The sequence below is a fragment of the Seriola lalandi genome, unplaced genomic scaffold, assembly GCF_002814215.2.
Source record: "Seriola lalandi dorsalis isolate HSWRI2012SDOR001 ecotype SW California unplaced genomic scaffold, Sedor1 jcf7180002054318, whole genome shotgun sequence".
NCBI classification, from domain to species: Eukaryota; Metazoa; Chordata; class Actinopteri; order Carangiformes; family Carangidae; genus Seriola; species Seriola lalandi.
The window spans coordinates 349,334-374,946 of NW_019524871.1; the positions used below are offsets into that span (position 1 = coordinate 349,334).

Here is a 25,613-nt window from a genome sequence, read left to right on the forward strand (position 1 = left end):
ATGGGTTATATAATAACAGGGTGCCAGCAGCCCTTGTTAATGCACAGATAAACAGCAGGAAAGAGAAGTGCTTGTGAAAGGCTACACAGAGAAGTAAACGAAATGAAAATTGGGACTGCCAAGGTCACTATGACAACAGCCGCTCTAACAACACTCGACCTTGAGCTGTTTTGTAGATTAAACCACAGCTCTGCTGTGAATCGACATCGCTTTCTATACTTGACAAGTCCACTTAGTGCTTAGGTTGACAATTTAATCTATTTTAGACATCCACCACTTTATTGGCATAGAATATTAAAATCTATTGTACCTGTCAAAGGAGGCACAAGTTAAGTGATTAGAGGATAGTTTTATAAAATGAACCAATACCAATTCTAAAGTCTATTTTGATATTACAGATGAAGATAAAGGGTGATTTTTTTTTTTCTTTTTTGGTTTGGTTTGACAAGCAACTTCTTTCCCATTATTTCATATTTCATAATTCCTTCATGTTATTGTAGGGGAGATCTAATATTAGAGTCTAATTGGCATTTGTATGTCTTAATACTTGCTACCTGTTATGGAAAGAACATTTGTCTTGATTCTATATTGTTGATCCCCCTGTTCTGCTCAGACCATGGCCAAAATAAAATGACGATGCTGCTGTTTCCACTGTCAACACTAAAGGTCAATAAAGCTCTTAGTTCATTTTTAATTACAGGTTGCAGTGAGGTAATAGCTCACCTCGAGGTCGGGGTAGCTGAGTACCACAAGCTGGGCGCAGGCATTGATGTCGTCCCCTTTGATGAAGGAGAGATCCACTCCACCAACTCTCTCCAGGCCGGAGAAGTCTGGACTTATCTGCCAGTCCTCAGTGTCCTCCTCCACCACCTGCTGTCTCAGACGGGCCTGCTCACTGCACAAACACCAGTAGTTGTAGTAGTATTGTGCAGCCACTGGACACAAGCACGTACAAATTTACACACATTCTACAATATACTCCTTGGCACTTACTTAAGTGGCAAATGATCTTCTGCTTACTATGGATTCGGATTCCACCTCTGTGCTTCTCTTACTCGACCTCAGTTCCACTTTCAATACCATAGATCACTGCATACTCCTAGATCAATTGGAAAACCAATTTGTTGTCTCTCACTTGGTTGAAGACACCTCATGGAAGTAATTTTCACTGACGATACCCAGCTGTATGCGTCTATGAAGGCTGACAACTGCTCTTGAATTATTAAGGTAGAGGTCTGTTTTCTGCTCCTAAATTCAGATAAAACTGAGATACCGGTCATTGGCCCGACATAGACACAGTAACCCTCGACAACTGTGTGATTTCTCACGGGCTGACAGCCAAGAATCTGGGTGTCACATATATTCTGACCCTCTCGTTTGAACAGCACATTAACGATATCGTCAAGATTACTTTTTTTCACCTACGTAACAGAGCTACAATTCTGTTTTTTATGTCTATGGCAGATGCTGAAATCCTAATTCACACCTTTGTGTCAACCAGACAGGATTATTGTAAAGTTTCGTTTTCAGGCCTGCTACGTGTTCGAAAAGTATTGTACTAAAAGTCTTCAAATGGTTCAGAATGTTGCAGCAGCAATTTTAACTAAATCTAGAAATTTTGACCTCATTACACTAAGTTTAGCTTCCCTTCATTGACTCCCTATCATTGTCAGATCAGACATTAAGGTGCTTCTTATGACATACAAATCATAAATGGGCAGGCCCCTTCATAACTGTCTGATTTCCTTAAACCATATATCCCATCCCGTTCTATGTGTTCTCAAAACACAGAGCTCCTGTCTGTCCACAGAGTTAAAAAGACCCTTTTCCTATAAGGCCTCCTTCCTCTGGAATAATCTCCCTGCTGACATGACTCTGTCGAGGCCTTCAAACTGAAATTTAAAACTCTATTTTGTGCCTTAACTTTCAGTTAGCAACTTATTCTTCTACTATTTCAGGCTTTTTACCTGTTACCATTCCAGCACCAGCGGCTCGGCTTCGTCTCACTGAATCAGTTACACCAAGTACATACAGTATAGTCCATGTGGTGCTGCCAACATGATGACTGTTAACTTTATGAAAACCACTGCATCACTGTTTGTTTACACCCTCAAGCACATGGGTCCCCAGGCTGAGTGCCTCTCTCTCTCGTCCCTGTCTCTCTCTTCTTGTCCTCTCTTTTCATCGCTCTCTCTCTCTCTCTCTCTCGTAGTTCTGTGCTTTGTTGTCTCTCTCGTCCTGTTTGCTCTCTGCAGGCCTTTCTGTCTTCAGAGCTGTGGAGTCTGGTTATGTGACTGTATGTGACTCATGGTGGGAACTGTATGGTTTCTGTAATCAGTATTATAAAGAGTTCGTTCTAGACCTGCTCTCTATGAAAAGTGCCCTGGCATAACTTCTGTTGTGATTTGCTGCTCTATACATAAGAACTGACTTGACTTGAGATTTGTTTACACAGTAATATTAATAAAAGTCAACAGCAGGGCAGATTTGCAGATCTGTGATTATGGTCCGCTGAAAAAAAACTACATGTAGATTTTTCATTAAAAAGTCAAACAACACTGTAGCTACCACTCATGACACCGAGGTCATGACATGAGGAGGATGTTACACCACAACATTTAGGCATTAGTTCATCGCATAAATCTTTACATGCAAAATGGTTGAACGAGTTGTCATAATATGTCAAGCATATCTCTATACATTTCCATTAGACTTTTTTTTTCTAAATCTGTCCTGAATTGGTAAATTGCTTCCAGGTGAATCTTGACTTTCTCTAACGAAGAGAAATGTGTGAAGCATTAGATCAACAAATGATCAACCAGTTTTCTGAAATAGCTCAAAGGTGCATCTCATGAACCAACTGGCAAGTATATATATATATATATATATATATATATATAGCCGGAGCACAACACAATGTTACAATGTCTGACAATGGAAAATGGAAGAACAAGGAATTGGACGGGGTCAACAGCCAGAGAGAAGAAGAAGAGGAAGAGGAGTGAGGCTGCGTGGCGGAGGAGTTGGGAGGCAAAACAGAGGAAGAGGCAGAAGAGGCCTTTCTGTATCGCAATGACATGGTCTGTCAACAAATTACAGTACAAACAGTAAAAGCGTAAATGTGAATCTTGTCCAGTCTCTTGCAATCAATACACTAAGGTGTAACTTACAATTTACAATAATTGTCACCAAAACTTTAGCCATAGTTTACATCAGAACATCCCTCCAGAGTAAACTGTTATATTGACAACACGACTAAACAATTTGACTCTTATCCGTACACAATAACACAAGGACTTGTCATCTGATGGCAGTGACATGTTCATTGACACAGATATTTACTTTTGAGAGATGAACTAAGGATTTTGAGCAAGAGACTGGCTTTTGCAGGTAATCCATGGTGTTTGGCTATTTGTACGAATTGTTTTGAGAAATTCACTCACTGTTTTGCAAATGTCGAGGATGATTCGAGAAATGTACCAAAGCGACTGAGAAAAACTGTAATAAAGAGTAAAAAAGACTCTTGCTAAAACTTTCTTACAGTAGGTTTTAGGTGTAAGGTTTCTTCCACGCAAAAGTTAGACCACTTCACTCTGAGACCAGGGATTATGAAGTAGACAATGAGATTGTTGGTGACAAAACCTGTAAAATAAACTAAGCTCATGGCTTACACACTGATGATATCTCTCTCAACTGCTGTGGACACACACACACACACGCACACACGCGCACACACACACACACTAACAAATCTGAGGTGGAGATAGCAGGCGGCATGAGGACATAATACAGAATCACGGTGTTATCAGTGGCCTTGTCATTACAAACTCACAAATCAATGGCTGCTGAGGAGTGGTGGCGCAGGTCCAGAGCTGCTGGCAGAGTTACAACAGGGCCACAGGGTCACAAACATATTTTATTTTGTAGTAACATCCGTCAACGCCTTATGGACCCTGGTTTGTTTTATAACAAGCTCCTGTTTGAAATTAGCCAATGATAACAAGGGGCTACACTGTAGAAAACAAGTGCCATTGATAGTAACTGTGCTGTGTGTAGTTTACTGAATAAAGTTGAGGTCTATAAACGACAGAATAGCGTCTGACCTTTCCCATTGTTTGACCAGATCCTCTGCGGGGGGAGCAGACATCAGTGTCGGCCTGGTGGAGAAGACGCTCTCAGCGTAGAAAGATGGTTTTTCTAAGTGGAATTCAATTGAAACAAGCAACGTGAAGTCCAAACAGGCTGTTTTGCTTCCGTGTACTGACGTCACTGGGAAGGCGGGGCCTGCGCTTGTGTCAGTGCGGTGTTATGAGGGTAAATACCGTCATCTAGTGGTTCAAAGGGCAAATTACACCGATAAGCAAAACTGACTGGCAGTTTTGACAGGCAGCTTGCTGTATATTTTGTTTATTTATTTAATTTTATTTATTTATTATTTTTAATTTTAAAAAAGGGGAAGATGTCATCTGGATCAGGAGTAGAGTCAGTCCCAGTAAGTCTCCAAAATATGATCATTGGGTTGATCTGTGATAACAAGAACATAATGAGTTATAGAGAAACTTTCATGGATATAGAGAAATAAGTGATCACTGCAATTCGTCATAATAGACAGATGACACTGACTGATGATAACATGGACAGACAGATAATAATACTGCTTCAGCCAAAAAAAAAATGGAACCAATGGAACATGTTACACTTGACTCCACTGCAAATAAAATCTCAACTGAATGATCTACAGTCTTTTCAAATTAAGCACAAAGAGTTGAAAATCAAAATTAACATTTTTAAAAAAGGAAGATGAAGTGAATGGTGAGGATGCTGAGAATACCAAAGTTACCCGGCAACAAGACAGGAATTCTGCACCAATTCTGGACCAAGACTGACATGTCCACTGATGAGAATAATCCAGCAGAGACGGGATACTGGCTAATCATGATGCAACAAGCTCCTAAAGATAAAACCCAGACAGATCTAATGGAACAGTGTGATAGATACATAGATGATGTATCTGTGATAGACATGTGCAAATGTGTAAATACATGTGCGTGTAAACCAGCAGGATTAAACAAATACTACATTTCTACAGCATAGAAACTACAACAAACTTAATTTACCTGTTAAATTTTCATGGTATATTTCGTCTTAATTATGTCTGTAATACAGTGTACCTCAGGGTATGTTTTCTGTCCTCTGCTCTTCTTTTTAACTCGCCTTTTGGCCAAATTATACATAGTTATGGAATAAATTTCAACTAAACCGATGATATTCATAATTGCAACAATAATAGGAAATTCAAGGCTTGCCCGCCTGCTGTAAAAAACAGATATTACAAAACTTCCTGCTTCTAAATTCTTTAAAATCAGGTTATTAATCAGATAATAGTATTTCTTACTGTTTATCAGCCAAGAACCTTAGTCTTACTTTTGGTCCTTCTCCATCCTTTGATATGCACTTCAGAAAATCACCAGGTATGCTTTTTGTCAACCTACATACAGTAACACTGATTTGACCTGAAGTGACCTGAAGAAACTGAGGTCAGTGGGGACAGATTATTATTGCATTAGTGCAAACCTGAAGATTCTCATCAAGTCATAAAAAAAATTTATGCAGCCGGTGGCATAGTGGTTACAAAATGTAGGACACATTGACCAATTTATGTCAATATAACAACAATATATCATTAAACAACGCAAAATATAAGATTCCAAATTTGGTAAACGGTGCAGTGTTACTTTTAGCGGTCATTCAAAGTTTGCATACAATGTTTTGAAAGATAACATGTACCTTACTTCATGATCACATAATGAAAACTAGCAAAGTCACAGGTAAAAACATGAATGAATTTGACACAAGCGCATGTATTTTTTGATAATTCAAGTTTAATGTTTTCAAAACATGTAAAGGCGCCATATTCTCATTAATTCAAACATGTACTTTTTACATAATTTCTCACATCAAGGTAAAGAGAAGATATGCAACGATGTCGGAAAAGGAAGCAGGGACACAGACAAATGTGTTGACCAGTCAAGACGAACAGTTATAGCCCTCATTTGTCAATGAGATCTTGATGAAAAGTGGTCAGTGTTTATGCCTATGGCTTCAATCAAAGGTCCACTCTGCTTTCTAAGATATACACAATGAGGTGTTTGAAAGCAAAACTGCAAAACCGGAGTGTACAAGTGATAAAGAGTAGATAGAGAGAGAAAAGGAAGTATAAGAGTAGTTCGGACTGAAGTGATGCTGTTTGTTGTTTCATCAGTTGAACCATTGAAGAAAAGGAAATCAAGTATACTGGAGAAATAAATAACCAGGTGAAGAAAGGTTAGTTGTGTGGTTCTAGTAGAATAGAGAAACACACCTGCCCTAAGGGTCAGAGAGAGTGTTTACACACATTTTACAGGCAATTCTTTTATGCCACTGTTCCTAACATTCATTCTTTTACACCATCATACACACCTAATATCCCTCAATCTGAGGAGGTCCTTTATCTCAATAAAGCATTTCATGTTATTGCAGTTAATGACAAATAGTTACCACATGTTAACCCTTGACCTTTCATTTACAGTTAAAAACAAGCAGTTTCATGTATCAAAAAAACAACATCAGGCAGGGCCAGTAATTACAGGAGAAAGCCTCCGTCCTATCTGTGTTTTTTTCATTTATTTTGTTTCTTTTTGCTGGCAGCTGCACTCGTTTACCATGGCAACAGCACCCGATGACTCTTGGCAATGGTGATCATTTCTGCCCTCTACAGGGAGTCCGATCTATGTGAAGTCATCAATGCTTATTAACCAAATAAACTGTATTAAAAAACAAAACAAAAAACTGTTGCATGGATGTGTTGCATTTAGAAATGTTCATTCAATTCACAATCGCTCATCTATTACAGTGGTGACCTTGAAAAAAGCAGGTACGTTTCTAAGTAATGCTTACAAAGGCTAAAATGGTATTTATTGACACATGGCTCTTAGAATGGCTATCTTTTAAAATTTTTAAATAATAAATCTGTAAACCCAATCACCACGTGAGCATGCAGCAACACACCACACTGCTTCACCCCATCAAGTACTCCTCTGAAAAACAGTAAGAAACTCCAACCAAGCACATGTACAGTTTCAATATGTTGTCTACTGGCGCGCCATCAAATGATAATCACAAATTAACATTCATCCCCAATGCACACTGAAATCGACATCACTCTGAAAAAGAAGTAGACAATGGTGGCAGTTCTGCCCAATTACACCACAACCCTCCAAATTCAGGTATTTCATTGGTTAGCGAGTGCTAACCAATCAGTAGCACATTCACAAATCAGTGACAAGGCATGTCCATGATGACTTGATTTTGACTCGAGGTCCTCAATCGTGCAGACGCTGGGACATAAAGCAAACTAAGTGTGGTCATTCCAGGTAATGATTACTGAAGTTTTCAATGTAAGAGTATAATAAACTGCCCAGCAGAAACTCTGACCAGTTATTTTTGTGTCTCTCCTGCCATAATGGTAACGGAGACTATCAGTGATAATGTTGATGCCACAGAGTTTAGCGGTTTACTGGCTCAGTTTGACTTGTCTGCCTGTACACAACAAAATAGTCATCTGCAATCAGCACCCATGATCTTCCATATACATCTGAATGATAAATAGAAATATTTCACACAGTAGAAAGTCAAACTTGTGTTATTGCTTCTAGCGGATTACTTCGCCAAGAGTCAGACCCAGGTCAAATAGTCAAATGCTTTTCAAGGTGTGATAAAGCCCTCGTGAGACAGACGGGTGGGCTTTGCCACATAAGACAACAACATGAATGCCAAAAAGCTCACACAGCCACAGGAACGCATCTCTATCTTCCTGTCAACTGGCAACTTTGCTGACACCATCTGCACTGTCATGATTCAGTGAGCTCCACCCACTCCGTTAATTCCATACAGAAAAAAGAAAAAAAGAAAAAAAGAAATTGCAGGCGATATTCGACCCTGGTCTGAAGATTTTCCCCCACCCGCCCACTTGACCTATAAACAGTTCACCAGATCGAACAAACCTCTCTGGTAACAATATGGCAAACACTTTAAATTTTTGCAAGTCATTAAATGTCCAGGTGTATGTTTTTGTGTTGGTGGTGTTTTGTTGTATGTAACAGTACATGTAGTCTTTTCGGCCAACGCACATGAATGAGGTATGCGTCGCCTCAGTACAGTTTATGTGGATGTACATGTAAATGCATAAATGTAACAGTGGCCTCCAGTGTCGTCATCCGGTCCCGTCGCTCCCAGAATGAGAATATTGCTTCTTTCAGCTTCCAGTGCCGCAAAGACACCTCAACCCAGCCCTCGACCTTTAACCTTTCCACCCTGCACACGACCTGATGCAAACAAACATTCCGCTAATGTTTGATGATTCAAACTGCGGCCTGGCAGAGATGCCAGACACGAGAAATATATGACCATTGTGCAAAAAATCAGCCCTTTAAATTGTACACAGTCTGTTTTTTTTTTCTTTTTGCCTCAGATTTGTTTAATTCTTTGTCTTCTGTTTGTGCAAGCATGCTTCAGTTCCATACAGACTGGCTGTGCATTAGGAACAGAGTCCAAAGACAAGGAGGAGGAGTAGGAGGAGGGGGGACAGGAGAAGAGTTGGCTTCAGTGTTGATGGTAAAGGCAGTGGGGGGGATTGAAATCCTCTCCTTCCGTTCTCTACCTGGAGATCATAGAGCTGGACTGCGATTGGCTGGAGGAGGTGGTGGCGGCGCTGAGCTGAGAGAAGCCGCTGTGGCTCGACTCCAGGCTGGTCATCGAACCCCTGAGAGAAGAGAGAGAGACCCAGATTACATGTGAGGCAGGGGGGGTGGGTGGGGTGGCACACGTCAGCTAATTGCTAACTGAGTGCATTATAAGTGCACAACTCGTGCTCATGATGCAGAACCATGCAGCCAAATCAAACCTAGTGGAGGACTATGAATTTACACTATGGCACATATCTCTCAGGCTATGCCATAGGCTGCACCAACCAAGAGTGTGTGGAAAAGAGAATTAGGATGTGTGTGACAGGATATTCAAATGCCAAATACTTGTTGCTTGTTCCAGTGAACTTTTTTTCAGGAGAACTTTCTGGGAAAATGGTTCTTCTTGAAGTTTAGGGTGTTTTGTTGAGGACAGAAGCAGATCCACTCACATGCATGTTTAAAGGCTTAGCTGCCTATGGCAAAGCGTGGACTTTTAAAAAAAAAAAATTTGTGTCTTTTTTTGTATCAACTTCTGCATCAATACGTAAAAACAAGTATTATTAAAGTATGTAGTAGGAGGCTGCTTGGTGCTTTTGTTTGAGTCAAAAAGTTAATATGAAGTCAACATGTACATTTTGACAAGACTATCTCTGAAGCCCATGTATCATATATACTCAGCTGCAGGTTTATTAGATACACGTAGCTAAAACTAATGCAGTCTGATACAACAGTCCTGCTGCAGGTTGTGGTGCTGTTGAATTGTATTGCACTGCATGGACAGGTGTTATTTTGTCCACCCCGTTTATATGGATGTCTCTGTATAATGCAATACAGTTCAACAACACCAACACCACAAACTGCAGACTCCATTCTTTTAATTTACAGTACGAAAACTGAACTTTATAATCCTCATGAAGGGAGGACTCTTGTATTAGACTCTGTTTGGTTTATTCAGGTGTACCTAATAAACTGCTAACTGAGTGTATACCTACATAATGCATGACAACAAATGATAATGCATTAGAATGTCTTGTATTAATAGTTAAAAGGAAACACAAATATAATCATAATACTTCAAAAAGTCAAATATGACTAATATATAATATATAATATAATATATAATAATATTTTTTATATTACAATATAACAGTATTATAACTTTCCATATTTTCTATTCAAGTTTATTAAGTCTTACAGGAGAGACACTCTCCATTCATTATATTTAAAGAAAGCAGCATGACGTTTGTAAGACCTTACAAACTTTAAAGTGACTTAAAAACAGTTTAAGTGAATATGAGCAAGTGTGATACTTCACCTTGGAAAGTATTATCAGTAGTACGTAGAGCGGCAACTTGCCAATATATTTGTACATTTACATACATTTTTGCTTCATAAATGACTTTTTGAGGTCATATGACTCATCATTTCAGTTGTATATTGTTGTATTATGATCATATTTGTAATGCTTTGTTGTTATTAGCAATCTTAGAGTGGATGGAGTCGTTCTGACCTAGGGGGCCGGGAGCCACCTAGGGGGTTACTGAATGCTTCAGTATGTATTGCTATAATATTAAATCCTCAGTTAAGACTTTTTTCAATTCTTTTACCTTCCTTCAATCCAATCCTTCAAATTTAACAATTCATATATACATATATATAACACAGTTCAATAGTTTTTAGATTGCACAGCTCATAACTTTGTCCATACTAATGCAAGAAGTTTTAAGGGGTCATGAGCACAAAAAAGTTACGAACCCCTGTCGTATTGCATAAAAAATGCATTTCATGTTTATAGGTTGCTATGCCGCCATCTATAATAAATTACAGACATGGTAAAAGAAAGGGCTACCTAAATTGTTGGGTGCTGGGTTTTCAGATCTAAACCAAATATTAAACCATTAGCAAAACATCCCGTAAAATACTAAAAGAATGAGTTAGATGGTCGCCTCAAGGCTGTTTTAGAAGGTAAAGTAAAATGAAACAGCACGTTAACTGAACAAAAGGGTGAGATTCAGTAGCTTGGTAGTACAAATGGATGAGTGTTGAAAAACAAATATCAATGCCGGGAAATGTCTTTGGAGGTGGGTAAACAGGTGCATGTGTTGGTATGTTGGGGTGTGTGCGTAAACTTGGATATACAGCAGCTGACCACAAGTGTGTTGAACGTAACCCAATCTAAGATTTCTTATATTGTTAGTGATGCAAGCAGGGTAACTGAAGCCAGTGAGTTAGACTGTAGTTTCAGTGCAAGGACACTTTCTTCAGTGTGAATAAAGCAACAACTTCCGGTTAGCCAAAATTTAAGCAAGAACAGACGCAAACAAGCATCTCTTTGCTGCATTAGAAGCGTGACTGCCATGAAGGGCGCCATTCAGCTCAGCAGCCAAAAGCAGCAATGATGATGAGGCTGTGCTAAAGGAAAAGGGGCAAACACTGAGCCACTTACAAACTCTGCACATCACAGCAAGCGGTTCTTCATAGGAAGAAGACAAGAGGAGGAGGAGGAGGAGGAGGAGGAGGAGGGGGTTGTGAGAGATAGAACAGGAGCGGATTGGACAGAAAAAGGTGGATTAAAGGAGTTTCTCAGGCAGGGAAGCATCCTCATTTCAAATCTCTGGGCTTAAACAACTCATGATGCTCTTAAGGCTTTTCATAAGGTCATTTTAGCAGCATTATGTATTTATTCATAAGTCATACGTGTCACTATGTAGTAGGTTGTAGAGGGGGAAACTGAAAGAAGACAGGAGTGAAAAATGAGCAATCATAAAGGAATAATGTCAGAAATTATAACATCATGGTAAAACACCTGAAAAACAGCAAAAAATATGGACACGTACACACTACATGTATTTAGCATGGACACAAATGTATGTTTTTGTCTTTCACTCAAACTCACACAGACACTCTCTCTCAGATTTACCAACCTGAAGTCCTCAGAGCCCAGCACCTCGGTGTAGTACATGACTTTACACTTGTGCGAGGAGACCTGCAGGGTGGCCAGCACGTCGTCCACCCGGGGCAGGTTGGTGGCCGAGCAGGCCGGCATGTTGTGGAACTTCCACTGGAGGATGTAAAAGCCTGGCCATCGTGTTATGTGGGAGCCCTGAGGAGAGGATGCCAACAGTGTTAATGACTGACAAGCAAAAACAAAACAATGGAAAATATATTTGAAAAAATCTTATGTTATTCATGATCCTGGATCCTCACCTGCACGCTCTCTCCCTCCTTGCAGGTGAGTGGGGACTCCACCATGCTGTAGTCTTGCCCCAGCGTCCATGACTTGTCGATAAGCTGGACGTTGTTGCCACCCGGAGAGGTGATGCCGTGGGCTCCCAGGGGGTCTTTACGTGGCGGCTGGGGGGCCCGCTTGGAGTGGTAGATGTTGAAAACGACGTCGCCTTTGCACACGTCAAAGTCCCAGGTGATGACTGAGGAGGCGTCAATGATTTCTATCAGCAGCTGGTTAGAAAGAGAGAGAAGAGGGAAGGAAGACAGAAACGGTAATTAAGATATGTTCCAGGAAAGAAAGACAAGAACTTAACAACAGTAAAGAGAAACATTTTCTCTTTAGCTCTTGTTCTCTTATATTTCTTTACACACATCTTTTCTTTGACAGGAATAATGCCAACGCACTATGGCAACCTTGCACTCTGTATCACTGTCATTTAAAAAAGTGCTCAGGTATACTTGAAGAAATTAACTTCATACTGTTTTATTATTTTCATGTTACTCCATTTTTAAGTACCGGGAAATGAGGGAAATAGGGAAAACAGTGAGAAAGCAGTGAACATCCATTTGTGATGGTTGCAGGCTTATTACCATGAAATCAAAACTTGTTTCCAGAAGGGTGATTATACATTATATGTGACGACGCATCTCTCCCTGTGGTATAAATTATGTAACGTTACAGTAACATCAGATTATGTTTGAAAGCTCTGCTGCATTTGGTCCACATCTGAATTCAGAAACTAAGTCATCTACAAGTTACAACCACTAGGTGGCAGACCTTTCAACAAAACTTCCATCAAAGACACCAGGCAGCTCTCTGTTCTCCTGCCCTACATCCATGTAAAACATCACCACATACTGATCATCTTTACCACCCACTTAGGTGCACTGTGTTCAGCCTCACCTCATGTGGAGCTCCCTTGAAGATGCTGGCGCTCTGGTAGATTGTCTCCGTCCACAGGCGGACATCCTCGTTCTCGAGCTCCTCAGCTGTGCGGTACATCGACTTGGGAACCAGGCCGCCTTCGGGTACCTCACACTGTAGAGAAAAAGCATGTGCACGTATGCGAATTGGGTCAGTAAAGGAGAGCACAGTGTGGGTGGTGTCGTGTCCCAGAAAGTTCAGAATTAAATCATTTTCTCAAAATATAACCTACAAGTTTAAATCTTCATCAGATACTCACCATACACTCTCCTCCCAGGAAGTCAGGGATGATCTCCTTGTCGATGTAGTCTACCAGACCTCCAGGACCCTGGTAGTCATTGCCTGCATAGATGAGGAACTTTTTGCGGGTGTTTTCATCAATGAATGGACTCACCTATGGCCAGTGGCAGAAGTGGATATGGGTCAGTAACATTAAAAATGGCTGGATCCTAAATATTACAGGGCAAAAATATATGAATTTACTGTAATAACAAGAGCAGAACAGACTGTGTGTGTTTTGTGTGGTTAAAAACAGAGTTAGGTTTGTAAAGCTTGTGTATGCTCACTGAGACACAGAGAGAGTTTATTTTTAAGGCAATAGGGATTGTTATAGTGTGCTGTGATATGATGACGTTTATGATGTTCTGCATGTATGAAAATGTGGATGGACCACATTGTACTGTCAGAGGAGGGAAATGTATTGTTCGAGCTAGTGCATGTCCCTCCTGGTTCTCACCAGTGTCCAGAGGACAGGGAAGACCCTGGGCGCTCTCAGGATAAGCAGCCGTCCCAGAGTCTCTGGGTAGTTTGCCTCCACAACCTCGATGATCCTCAGCAGCGCCTTGACTCCTGGTCGCCACAGGTGACGCATGTTCAGCCCCTCCAGATCTACCAGACACGTCCAACAACTACAGGAGAGGAAGCGAGAGAAGTGTGGACAAATGCGCGCCACAAACACATACACACACACACACACACACACACACACAACTGTGCTACAGCCTCTTTCTGACCATGTAGCACCTGTCACCTTGAAGTGAAGCTTAAGTGGTGAAGGCAAAACTTGCTAATTCTGGATCCCATCACATCTTCCCTTTCACTCTATCTGCTCTGGCTGAGAGCTGTGACGTGACATCAATTCATAGTTCACATGCCTTCCTGCGTGGCTCTTATCCCAGCCACTTCCTCCTGTTTGAAAGGGCTAACAGATGACAGATTCCATCTTGGTTCACTCTCTCCCACTCTGTCCTTCGCCATCTGAATCAGTGCACTCAGAAACAAGCCGCACGCATTCTTTCCATTTTGGAGCTGATAACACTCCTCTGGTCTCACTCGTGTGTGTGTGTGTGTGTGTGTGTGTGTGTGTGTGCGTGCGTGCGTGCGTGCGTGCGTGCGTGCGTGCGTGTGTGTGTGAGCACCTGTGTCCAGGCAACAACTGCTGAACTATATCCAAATAGCTTAAGTGCTGCTTTGTGATAACAAAAAAAAAAAAAAAAAAAACACTTAAAGCTTTTCATATATTTTTACTGAGAAATTAGCTTTGATCTATTGCTACAACTGATGATAATTTTTATTATTGATTGTTAGATAGACGTTTTCTTTGGTTTATCATCGTTGATTAATTGTCACTTTGTTCCCTCTGTCTTGTCTGACACACTGGCCTCTGTGAATCATTTGTTCCTTCCAGTACATTTGCTTATTTTTACACTTGTTCCAATTTGTTCTTTTTACTTCACTCTGCCTTTTTATTACAGCCTCAAGAGCAAAACACAATAATACTAAATTTATTTTAGATTATTAAATGTCAAAAAATAGTTCCCAGGGCCCCAGATGTCTCCAAATAGCTCGTTTTGTCCAACCCACAGTTCAAAAATCTAAAACTATTCAGTTGCAAATCCACAAATCTGAGAAAGTGCAATTAAAGAGTGTTGACATTTTTTGATTGATAAATGTCTTCACTGATTAACAGATTAGGAAAATTACTGCTTCATTTTCAGTCTATCCACTGAACCGCCTTCTCTCTCCAGTAATGAAGGTTTACCTGATGGGTCGACCAAACACCTTGGTGTTCTCCTCACAGCGTCTCAGACCCTCCTCATTGATAGACAGCACCTAAAATGACACAATAGGAACTCAGCAGTCTATTGTGTTTTTACGTTTCAAGCATTTGGCTCCGACACTCTCACACAACCAGCGACTTCCAGTGAGTGCAGCATTATAAATAAGCACACTATTTATACACGTCCTATACTGTATACATCCTGGTGTTAATACACTCGTCAGGACATGCCACTGCACATTAATTCCCTAACCTGTAATCCAACCACCAACTGCCTGACCTATAAATGTTTTGACCCACATTGATACATGCAAACTTGAAGTGTGCTGCAGCTTGTGTCACGTACATGTCTGAGGAGAGACTCCTCTCCGAGAGCGCGGACCAGCCCTTTAGTGTCCATCTGGCCCAGCCTCAGGATGTACAAAGGACGACCATCTAGAGGAATAAAACAAATATTTACATGATCCATCACACTGTTTACATTCTGCAAGCCCGCGTGTTAAGTGGAAGGGTCTGCACTGCCTTGTTTGCCTGTGTGTTCTTCTGTTGTGTAAGACAATAAGTGACTGTGTATACTGAGAAATGCTTTCATGTTCTGTCCTGTTGATCCCATGTAAATACTTGTGGAGAGATTGAAATGAGAAGATTAACTGTTCACTGATGTGGGAACATAAAAGCCACTTAAATTTGATTTTATTTAGTCAACAGTCACCCTCTGTTGTAAATAAGGAATCCACAGCATATATCCAAATGAAGAATATGACTGTGTGTGAGTATGTGTAAGCTATTTGGGTAACCAAGTAGTGCCGGCAAATTGGTCTCATGTTTAATTCATGTCCATGGCTGAAGGCTGTGGGTTACTAAGAATTACTTTGGTGCGTATGTGTGTGTGTGTGTGTAACTTAAGAACGTAATAAACTGGAGAACTGAGATCTTCCTCTAGTTAACGGCACAAGCATAGCAATCTCCAAGATGGCCTACATAAATCAAAAGTGCACATCTTGGCAGCATGTTAACTTGTTCACCTGTCATTGAGTGTGGCTGCAGATGCAAACCTACCTCTGTCGTGGTGGTGCCAGCCCCCAGTGTAGTAGTCCTGGAGGACCTGCGGTGAACTCCAGGTCTCCAGCAGGTAGTCCACCTGGTGCTGCTTCCTCCAGGTCAGCGACTGACACAGGATCTCACGGGCCTTGTCCATGTTGAAGTCCCTGGCCCGCAAGAAACGCAAAATGTGCTCGTCCTTAGGGATCTGGGCGGTAAGGGGAGAGCGTTAAATAAAAGAAAATACAACAAAAAAACAAAACCTTTACAACACTACCAATGTCACTGTCAGTTTGTAAAAAAGTAGCTGGTAGCAATCAGTCTAAGATATGACACAAAATCTGAAACAACCGAATGTTTGTGTTGTATAGCTCTGCAGATCTCCCTGATAATGATCAAATTTGGCGCTGGAAAAATTGTGCATCACCTTCCCCTTGTGCGTCTCCTGCAGCCATTTGCGAAGTCTGATCAGACAGCTTTCCTGCATGGGGGTCAGGTCGCCTAGGTAACGTTTGATATAGTCTGCATCCAGCTTGTCTGCAAGGCAAAAACATAACATCTCAAATTAAAATAATCCAGGCAAACGTCAATGTGTCACCACTGTCAAATAATGTGGCACACACCCTTAATGAAACCAAAACCAAATAATATCCTGTTGTTTCTGTGCCCATTTCTTTAAACACTGTTTTATTGTTTACTCTTTTTGCTTTGTTACAAAGATCGCTGTAACTATACAACAAGTGCTGGCATCCATTTTTCTATCATTTGTAGGAACAGACCTTCAGGTGTACCAGCCAGAATCTCAGTTAGGCTGTCTGCCTGAAGCACGCTGCTGTCTTGCTTGGCGTCCTCAGAGATGTCGTCCCTGGCGTTGGCAGGCAGTGGAATAGAAACGGCGGGTGTCACCACGAGCTTTGGGAGGTCAGGTGGGCTGGTGGAGAGGCTGGTTGGCCTGGGGGGAGGCAGGGAAAGGGATGAGGGAGTCCAGCGGGGTACCCGGGTGATCCCCTCTTCTTCTAGCTCCCTCAGGTAGTACTCGATGATTTCTTTCCCCTGTGAGGAACAGAAGTGAAGAAAGAGGTGTGAGAATCATGGCGAGCGAAGCAGAAAAGGCTGTGAATTCAAGGAAATGTGTTTTAACAGAGAAATTTGGAATACAGATCAACAGTGCTCATGATACTGTATCTTCATTGTACTTTATTCAATCTAGGTGATGGAAGCGGAGGAGGAAAATTAAAGGAATACGTTCAACATGGCCCACGTCCATCCTAAATGAAGGTGGATGACTCACTGGGTCCATAATAGAAGACCCCTGTCGACTCTAAGAGATTATGCAAGCTTATTTTTCTGCAGTTACAGCATGAACTGGACTGACTGACTCATGCTCCAGAAACCTCTTAACACCAGATTTCACATAATAATTATCCATGCAACACCCATCATGCTGCACTTCACAACCAATAATCTGATGTTAACTCATGTTTCTGTGCATACAGAGGAAGTACATAGGAATATGTACATGTCATTATTAGATGCAACAACTCTCTCACACACACACACACCTTGTTGATACTGCTGGCATACTGCTTCATAGCAATCTTCTCCACTGTGCTCTCAAAGCCAAAGAATGACTTGATGTCCAGGCTGGCGGTCTGCTCAAAGCACGTCCAGTCCTCATTCTCTGGGTGAACCTGTAGCAACACATACAAGCACATACTGTATTTTATACTGTTTACACATGCAGAAACAAGATGACCATGTCACTATGGCAACCACACACCCAGCTTCACTAGATGATGACGCACGCAGAGAGCAATTTTCACACTGTGCACTGTCAAGTAGGAGTGTGTTTGTTTGTGTGTGTGTGTGTGTGTGTGTGTGTGTGTGTGTGTGTGTGTGTGTGTGTGTGTGTGTGTGTGCGTGCGTGCCTGCATGTCAGTCTGTGAATATAAAATTAGCCAGCTCTTGATACATCATCAGTTTGGAGTGATGTAAAGGTTATGGAAGGCAAATCTCAAACACAGAGCAGAGTCACTTTCAGACAAAACTGAAGGAGCTCATCAGTGACCTGCACTGTAAAGCACGATTACAGCTGATTCTAGCACTGCTGTGGCAGCTCCCCCATGACATGAAAATATAACAACACAAGAACACTGTCATTTTCATTTTGGTATATTCTATGCATAAAAAATAGTGAAATCCATGTTAAAGCCAGTGTGCTGGTAGCTTCATTACCCCTGGCTACCAAAATATTTCAGCTTTAGCCAGGTCCATTAGCTCCATGTAACAGAGCTGTCCATCCTGGTCACTGTTAGCACACAATAAGAACCTAAAATTAGCACACTAGCTGGTTAGAGGCTAATACAGTGTGCTTGACCTCATTAACTCAGAGCACATCCATTCATGAATAGACAGATCTGGAGGCAGTGCAAACAAGTGGAGCTGGTAGAAAAAAGGAAGACATGCTGGTTTCAGATCAGTATTTGAGAGCATTCAGCCAGAGCGTAGAGGACTGAATAATTCACAGAGATATGAGCTACGAGAGCCGGCAGTATGCTCAGTGCTGGTTTAAACATGGCTTTTTCTGTGAGGAAGCAGGGCAGAGATTATAGGAAGCACAAACATTAACATGTGTGTGCTGGCCACAGCTTTCCATTCAGCAGCCAAACAACAGCTTCAACCAGCGTGCGAGTGTTTGCTCGTTAGATAAGTGACTGTACTACACAGCGGGTTAAGGCATGTCACATAAACAACCAGGATCAAGGTTTGATTCCCGCTCTGGCGCCACCTGTGCTAAAAATACACACACTCGTGTGTTATAAGCTGCTTTTCATTAACAACACAGCGGTGTGTGTATGCAACTGACCGAATAGCAGCAGGTCTCATGGATGATGACCCTGTTGGAGAAGGTCTCATTATGAGACTCAATGTGCAGTGTCCTCTCCTTTCGGTTCAGTGTGTTTTTCTGGATGAAGTACACGTAGTCCACACCCGCAATCTGGAAACCACACACACACACACCAACACACAACAACTTACATTACAAGAAACTAAACTGACATGAGACACCACATTAAAATGTAGCGTTGCAGCTCATTATATTGTTGAAAAATTTGTAAACAAATGAAAAAAAACGATTTAATCCTCTCAAGCAATGAGAAGGAGCTGGTAAAAAAATCATAATAGTCACATTCACGACACATTAACTGCAGATCTGATGAAGAACATACCCTTTTGAGCAGGCGTGGGGCATCTACATCCAGGGCGCAGCGGCGCTCGATCCTGTGGGTGGATTCGTCTTCGCTGGTCTCTTCATTCACCACGTCACTCGCCACAAACATGGGGATGAGGTGACAGGTGGGGAATCTGCGCTCATAGGCCTGAAAGAGGAAAGAGGAACATAAAGATCAGTTAACACAGTGGTTTTCACTCCGGGAAGAAATATTTTTAGGTTTCAAGTTTCATTCTGGAGAATAAAGGAGAAAGTTCCGTCTTCCGTTATCGTGAAACAAGACGTTTGTATCAGTGTATTCATGACTGTAGTTTAACGGGTTTTAGATAAAGCAAGTGACAAAATGTTTAAATCTTTTCTTCAAAGAAAATGCTTGGGTCTAAACAAAACTGAACTGTGTAACTAACATCATATAGCTGTTGATGTCCCATTAAAAAAAACCATACACTTTCAAATTTTAAAGGCTTTTTCTGAAGGGAGTAAAGTTTTTTAAACTGCATCATAATCATAGTATTCTTGTGTAGGGCTCTTTTCAGTATTTGGAAAAACTTTTATTTAGAAACACTACACTAATGTTTAGTTTGATAAATATGACTGAAAGGATAAATTCAGCTTTGTTTAAAAAAAATACCACACAGCTATAATGGGTGTTGAAGTGCCAGCTTATATAAAATTCATTAGAAAAAAAAGTTAAAAATGCAAGTACCAAGAGAATCACTCTGCGCAGCAAACAAGTGAGGTCAAACAAAAGCTCCGATCGAAACTTCTCACTTGAGTTAAGCCACAGCAGAAGTATTTTTTCATTCCTTTACAACAAAGGGCTCAACACACAATAACAGGCTTTGTGCCCTGGGGCAACACTGCAAATTATGTGTTCTCATAAAATGGAAAACATAGGCAAACTCAGCACTTGTACAGAGGCCAGCCAGTGGTTATGCAACTAGGCTGTGGCTGGCACAATGTGCAGCAGCAGCGCCCATCTCTTCCTTCTTTTGATGCCACCAGTCTCCTATCTTGGATCTGACTGGCGTGGCTGCATAACTGGCAAGTCTAAACAGAGTTATGTTCATGATAAAAGTTAGTCATAACACTGAGCTCGTCTGAGACTCTTATGTCATGTATCCTTGCTGAATAAACCAACAGGATATTTCCTCTTGAGTAACTTGAGTCTCCAGAATATGTAGGTATGCATTTATCTGTGAGTGAATAAGCAAATGAGAGGAAGAAAGAGATTATTCAAAAAAAAAAAAAAGGATCAGGGAAGCAAAGACGGACACAAACAGAGACACATCAGTACATCTAGTCTTCCTTGGACAAGATGTACTGTAGGGAATGCCACATAGCAAAACTATCAGCTGCAGATCTTGCACTTCTTCAACGGGGACACAGACTGGAAATATGCAGTATGCCTGACAATAACAGTGCCAGCTGAGATTTAAGCGTGAGCAACAGCGGGGACAGGCTGTGCAAGAAAGAGCAGTGCCTCTCACAAGACTTTTGAGGTTAGCGGAGTTAGCGTCAGCTGAGCCTTGCTGATAAAGGCGCTGTGTTCTGTGGAGCACAGGACCATCCATGTCCTTGAGGGTCCTTTGAAAACCACGAAAACAGGAGATCAGTGTGAAATAAGATGGGGCTCAACATTCAACAAATCCGAAAACAAAATTGAAGTTAGATGTCCTTAACCAGAGCCATGTGAAATGACTGATCCGTCTGCATGTTACGATTAATAAAAGCTTTTAATCTTTATTACTCGTTCAGACAAAATTGCCTCGTTCAGAACATTTCCACACAAACAAACAAACAACGTTTAGCATGTCGAGCAGCAGCAGCCATTGTTTTGTGTCCGAATAGGGAGTCAGTGGGGTTCAGCTGCTCCTGGCATACCGCTGCCAGGGGCTGCTGAACCACTCCGCTGCCTACTGTCCACTGACTGAGTGAATTCTGTGCTCTGTTTTTCAGCCCTGATGCTCTGGAACACTGGGTGCAGGCTTTGTACTGCTGTCAGCACAATGGCACTGACTGTAAACATTAGTTTCGCCCATTAAAAACAACCATGCGTCAACAAAAACTCAACCACAAATGCCACGTCCCGTCAAAAACACCACGACACGTCACTCAAACAATAGGCTTGGATACTGTTCAAAACACAGGCTTTGCTTTAGAGTCGTAATGAACCTCTAAGAGGAACAAAAAAACATCACCAGAGCCTTGTTCTGCTTCATGAAAAAAAAAAAAAACAGATGAAACTAAACAAACAGTTTTTATCTGGGCCTTGAGCACAGAAAACAGCCTGACTGTTTTGGTATTAAAAACAGGAAATGGGAAGGTCATGATTCCAAGTTATTCTTGAAAAAGGGAATGTAAGGGCATGCTGCTAGGTTTTTCAAAGGAAACCAGACCTAATCTGACCACATCTGATCATCTGATCATCTGATCATCTGACTTGATCACACTCTTACCAATAAAGTTGTATTACACTGAATATTTTGATCATTATGTGAAAAAAAACATTGATAAACAAAGTTTAACTGTGAATGAATTGTTTGTCTGAGGCTTTTTAAATATCCATTGCAATTAGGGAAGTAGCATCCATACATACAATAAATGACTTTTATACAACATATGATACTAATATTGAAAACAACCTACAATAATTGAAAAATAATGTCCATTCGCAAATATACACTACTCAATCATACAAATTTTGTCACATCAAACTCTGAAATTTTAACCCTAAATTTTTTTATCCCAAGGAACCAAGGGTCAAGGTCTACCAGTATATTAGTGGCTGTTTGGATAAGTTAATTAACAAACGTTGAAGCTAGTCTTTCCAGGGTGTGTCAACACACCTCTAACAGGATTGTGAATACATTCGTGTCCTTTGACGCTCTATAAAGAATCTCATTCAGTCATCCATCATGTTATGGAGTGTTCTGCAGGCATGACTTACCATACACAGATAAACACGGGTAAAATAACACTGAGACAATATCTAGGTCATCTGGCATTGAGTTAATTACTTCAGTCTATATTGACCTACACTTCCACACTGTTTGCTGTCTCTTCATTATTTCCTCCTCTTCCCCACTATTAAAGAGAGAACTGGTACTGATAACTTGGAAGGCAGGATACAGCCCTCGAACCTGCTTTTGAATCTATTGAATTCAACACCAGATAATGGTTCCAACATTACGAGACAGGTGCACCAAAAAAACAACAAGCTATAGCTTCACAACAATAAGCTGTACACCTGACACCTGACTCTGATAATATATTCACTTCTCTCTTACATTTAAACCAGATTTCCATGAAATTTCTCAGTGGGCAACCAAAGCAGCAGTTTGAAAACAAACATTTCTGTTTATTCACGACACCACCCTTTCATTTAGTCTTTGGGATCAGGAACAGGCATTGATGACACATCAACCCAAACAGCCATGGAAACCAAGCTCCACTACAGTAAATATTCATTTGTCCCTTGCTTCAACTCTTTCCTGGAACACTTCAGCACACAGACAATAAAAAAATATAGCAAAACAAAACCGATCCCAGTTTCCAGTCTAGCTCAAAAACCAGTGCATGTCTAAGAAAGACTGGGAGAACATCGTCTTACAGTTGCTATGGTGATAGGACGTGTTCGGACACACCTCAACTGGCCAAGCCGTGAGTAATGGTTTCTGGAATGTGGCTAGAGAGTTTGTGCTTTCCAGGGGCGCATGAGAGAAAATATAAAAACAATACATGATTCCTTAAACCCTTCCTGCACACGGAGGAAACATTTCCCTGGAACAACAGGCAGAGTGCATAAGGACATGGGTCTGGAAAATAAGATCTGTTCTGCTCAGGAGGGAGATTCAGGAAATCCAGTAGTTCCGAGGGATACATAATACACTTAAGGACCACAAAGGGCTGTGTGGTATTTGTATACGTGTATAACGTACTACAGGGCAAGAAGACAAGAGTACTGGCAGGCAGCCCAGCCATTATCTGGTTTGACCTTCTGGCATTAAAAAAAATAACTTAAATATAGCTACAAACACAGTCCAAACAAATACAGGAAACAGTGCTCTCTACATAACAAGCTTTTTTTTTATCTTGTTATTTTAAGTTTGAGTGTCATACCTCTACAGCAGCAGTAAATCAACCTTCAGCTATTTTTACGATCAATTAATTATTAAAAACATTTTTCTAGGAGAAATGTCAAAAATTCTCTGGTTCCAGCTTCTCAGCTTCTCTTCCAGGATTTTTTGCTTCTACCTCTTATATATATCATTCTAAAATTAGTATCTTTTGGTTTGGGACTTTTGGCTTCTTTGGGTTTAATAGACCAACCAGTTAATTGATGACTATGAAAATAATTGTTAGTTGCAGCCCAAACATCAGGGTATCATCAGATTGATGCAAAAATCATTTAAAACTAATACTAACTAACTAATCATGCCATAAAACTGTCTTAAAATCCAAAATATTGCCACACTGCTGATTTGAATGAGCTCGTACGGATCTGCAATCTCAGGGTTCTTATCCATCTTGAGCTAATTAAATTAGCTTAACCTTTACCACAGGAGTGATTACCTGATCACGAGTGGACCAAAAATAGTCACGTGACACACGCAGTTGGAAGCAGTGTTTCTGTGTTTTTGCAGTGGCAGACCGCTGTTGCAAAATTATAGCCGACGCCGCGATATCATGAAGCTGCAATTACACAACTCAGCAGAGGACTTTTAAATTGAAATGATGGATACAGGAGGTGGACTGTTCCAATATGTCAAGTTTTATACAGCCTTCAAGACTTCAGAGAAACAACCATGAACAAAGTGTCACAAAGACTTAGCAGTTTTTTTATTTTGTTTCTTTTGACTGAACTATTCTCTGTCGCTGCCAAACAATATATGGCTTTAAAAAACCTTTAGTTCCACTTCCTGGGTGTGTTACATCTTAGATAATACCATTTGCTTAAGCAGTCAATCCTGAAAGTGAGAGAAGGGTCAGTCTGCTGGGGGTAAGATAAAAATCCTTGGTCTGTAGGTCCCCTGGGTGCAACACACTGACCGGAGAACACCTCCGACTTCCTCAGTAGCAGTGTCACATCTCTGGAGCTTATGAAAATGGTTGCGTAATAGAGACGACAGCCGCCCAGAGGTCAACCTCTGCTATTTTTATCAGCTGGCTTTTCTGGTGGCTGGGAAAATGGGAACATTTTGGTCGTGGGCACTTTTAAGATTAAGATACTTGATGAGGACAGTTTTGAGATGAAGTGTAAACACACAAAGTACGCAGAGGCCTGAGATGCTGCATTTTGTAAGTACTCAGAGGAAATTCACAGGAAGAAAAGTGACTAACGGCAGTGCTCTATAAGAAAAGAGTTGAGATGTTCTATTCAAGGGTTCATTCATACCAATGTATAAATAGAAAACTACATCTGGTGTATCTCTAGTAACAAAAAAAAAGTCAGAATGACTTACACATTTGGATTCAGTCATAAATCAGCTGCATACACACACTGTAGAGTACACAAATATTTATCAGCATGAATCAGCAAGTGCAGACTGAGACACTAAATCTTTCCATCTATCATTTAGCATCTTTCAGTCACACATTCAGTTACACTGATAAATAAGGCCCACAGACAACTAACAACAGGCTGCAGTATCGGGAGTGCCGTCACACCTCAGTCTTTCTCTGAGGCTGTTCGCCAATGTTTCCTCTTAAAGGACCCAATACAAATTGTATATTGACTACACAGCACCCTTGACATCAGATGCAAACAAAACAGTGCTTGAGTGAGCGCCAGTGGCAGCAGTGTGACGTCATTTAGCCAATGCTTGGTGGCAAAAATCATTACGAGTTCCCACCCACCACCGCGCACAGTCCTGGGACCTGAACAGTTGAGGACGTCATTACAGAGGTTGAGATCACACGCTAGCCCAGTCACATATTTGTACTTTTGTTGTTGTCCACCTTGTGCACGCCAACAATTAATTGGCCCCACTGGGTCGCATTTGATGTTGCTTGCAACAATTAGGATGCTGGTCTGGTCTGGTGGACAACTGGGGTCACAAAAAAATTTGAGACTATTCGGCCTCCAGATTAGTGATTCACTTCTTGCTATAACTGGCCACCAGTAGGACAACAAATGACAGATGATGTCACATTCATTGATGAGACTGGTTGTTGCAGTGAAACGACTCTTCACCACACTTCTGAAAATAATGGTCCTGATGCACAAAACCTTGCTGGCATCTTTTTGTATGATTTGAGGTGAAGAGGTAGCAGAGAATGAGCTATAGAGAACGGCATATGGAGAGGAAAATTCCTCCTGGTTTTCATTTCTGAGAGCTAAGCTATAAACTCCAAACTAGGTCATTGACGAGGACGGGGGGAGAGCAGGAGCAAGGTTACTGA

General features: G+C 41.0%; 2 protein-coding genes across 4 annotated transcripts in view; both read right to left on the minus strand.

The window, feature by feature from the left end:
• The window catches only part of LOC111655461 (endonuclease V), a 63,451-nt gene extending 59,200 nt beyond the window's left edge, over positions 1 to 4,251 (minus strand). For both annotated transcript variants that reach the window (XM_023406879.2, XM_087174131.1), the window contains exons 1-2: positions 4,104 to 4,251; positions 724 to 895 (exon numbers count right to left, since the gene is read on the minus strand). In XM_023406879.2, the coding sequence (XP_023262647.1) occupies positions 724 to 895; positions 4,104 to 4,147 (216 nt within the window). In that variant the 5' untranslated portion in view covers positions 4,148 to 4,251. The remainder of the gene's footprint in view (positions 1 to 723; positions 896 to 4,103) is intronic.
• Positions 4,252 to 5,862: 1,611 nt separating this feature from the next.
• Positions 5,863 to 25,613, minus strand: part of si:dkey-237i9.1 (SEC14-like protein 1) — a 31,610-nt gene continuing 11,859 nt past the window's right edge. The window contains exons 3-17 of one of the 2 annotated variants that reach the window (XM_023406886.2): positions 19,207 to 19,356; positions 18,843 to 18,974; positions 17,539 to 17,667; positions 16,756 to 17,029; positions 16,404 to 16,513; positions 15,995 to 16,184; positions 15,282 to 15,370; positions 14,918 to 14,988; positions 13,613 to 13,784; positions 13,136 to 13,270; positions 12,856 to 12,990; positions 11,931 to 12,182; positions 11,648 to 11,826; positions 11,170 to 11,196; positions 5,863 to 8,800 (exon numbers count right to left, since the gene is read on the minus strand). In XM_023406886.2, coding sequence (XP_023262654.1) covers positions 8,695 to 8,800; positions 11,170 to 11,196; positions 11,648 to 11,826; positions 11,931 to 12,182; positions 12,856 to 12,990; positions 13,136 to 13,270; positions 13,613 to 13,784; positions 14,918 to 14,988; positions 15,282 to 15,370; positions 15,995 to 16,184; positions 16,404 to 16,513; positions 16,756 to 17,029; positions 17,539 to 17,667; positions 18,843 to 18,974; positions 19,207 to 19,356 — 2,151 coding nt within the window. In that variant the 3' untranslated portion in view covers positions 5,863 to 8,694. The remainder of the gene's footprint in view (positions 8,801 to 11,169; positions 11,197 to 11,647; positions 11,827 to 11,930; positions 12,183 to 12,855; positions 12,991 to 13,135; positions 13,271 to 13,612; positions 13,785 to 14,917; positions 14,989 to 15,281; positions 15,371 to 15,994; positions 16,185 to 16,403; positions 16,514 to 16,755; positions 17,030 to 17,538; positions 17,668 to 18,842; positions 18,975 to 19,206; positions 19,357 to 25,613) is intronic. The other variant, XM_023406887.2, reaches the window with a different exon arrangement.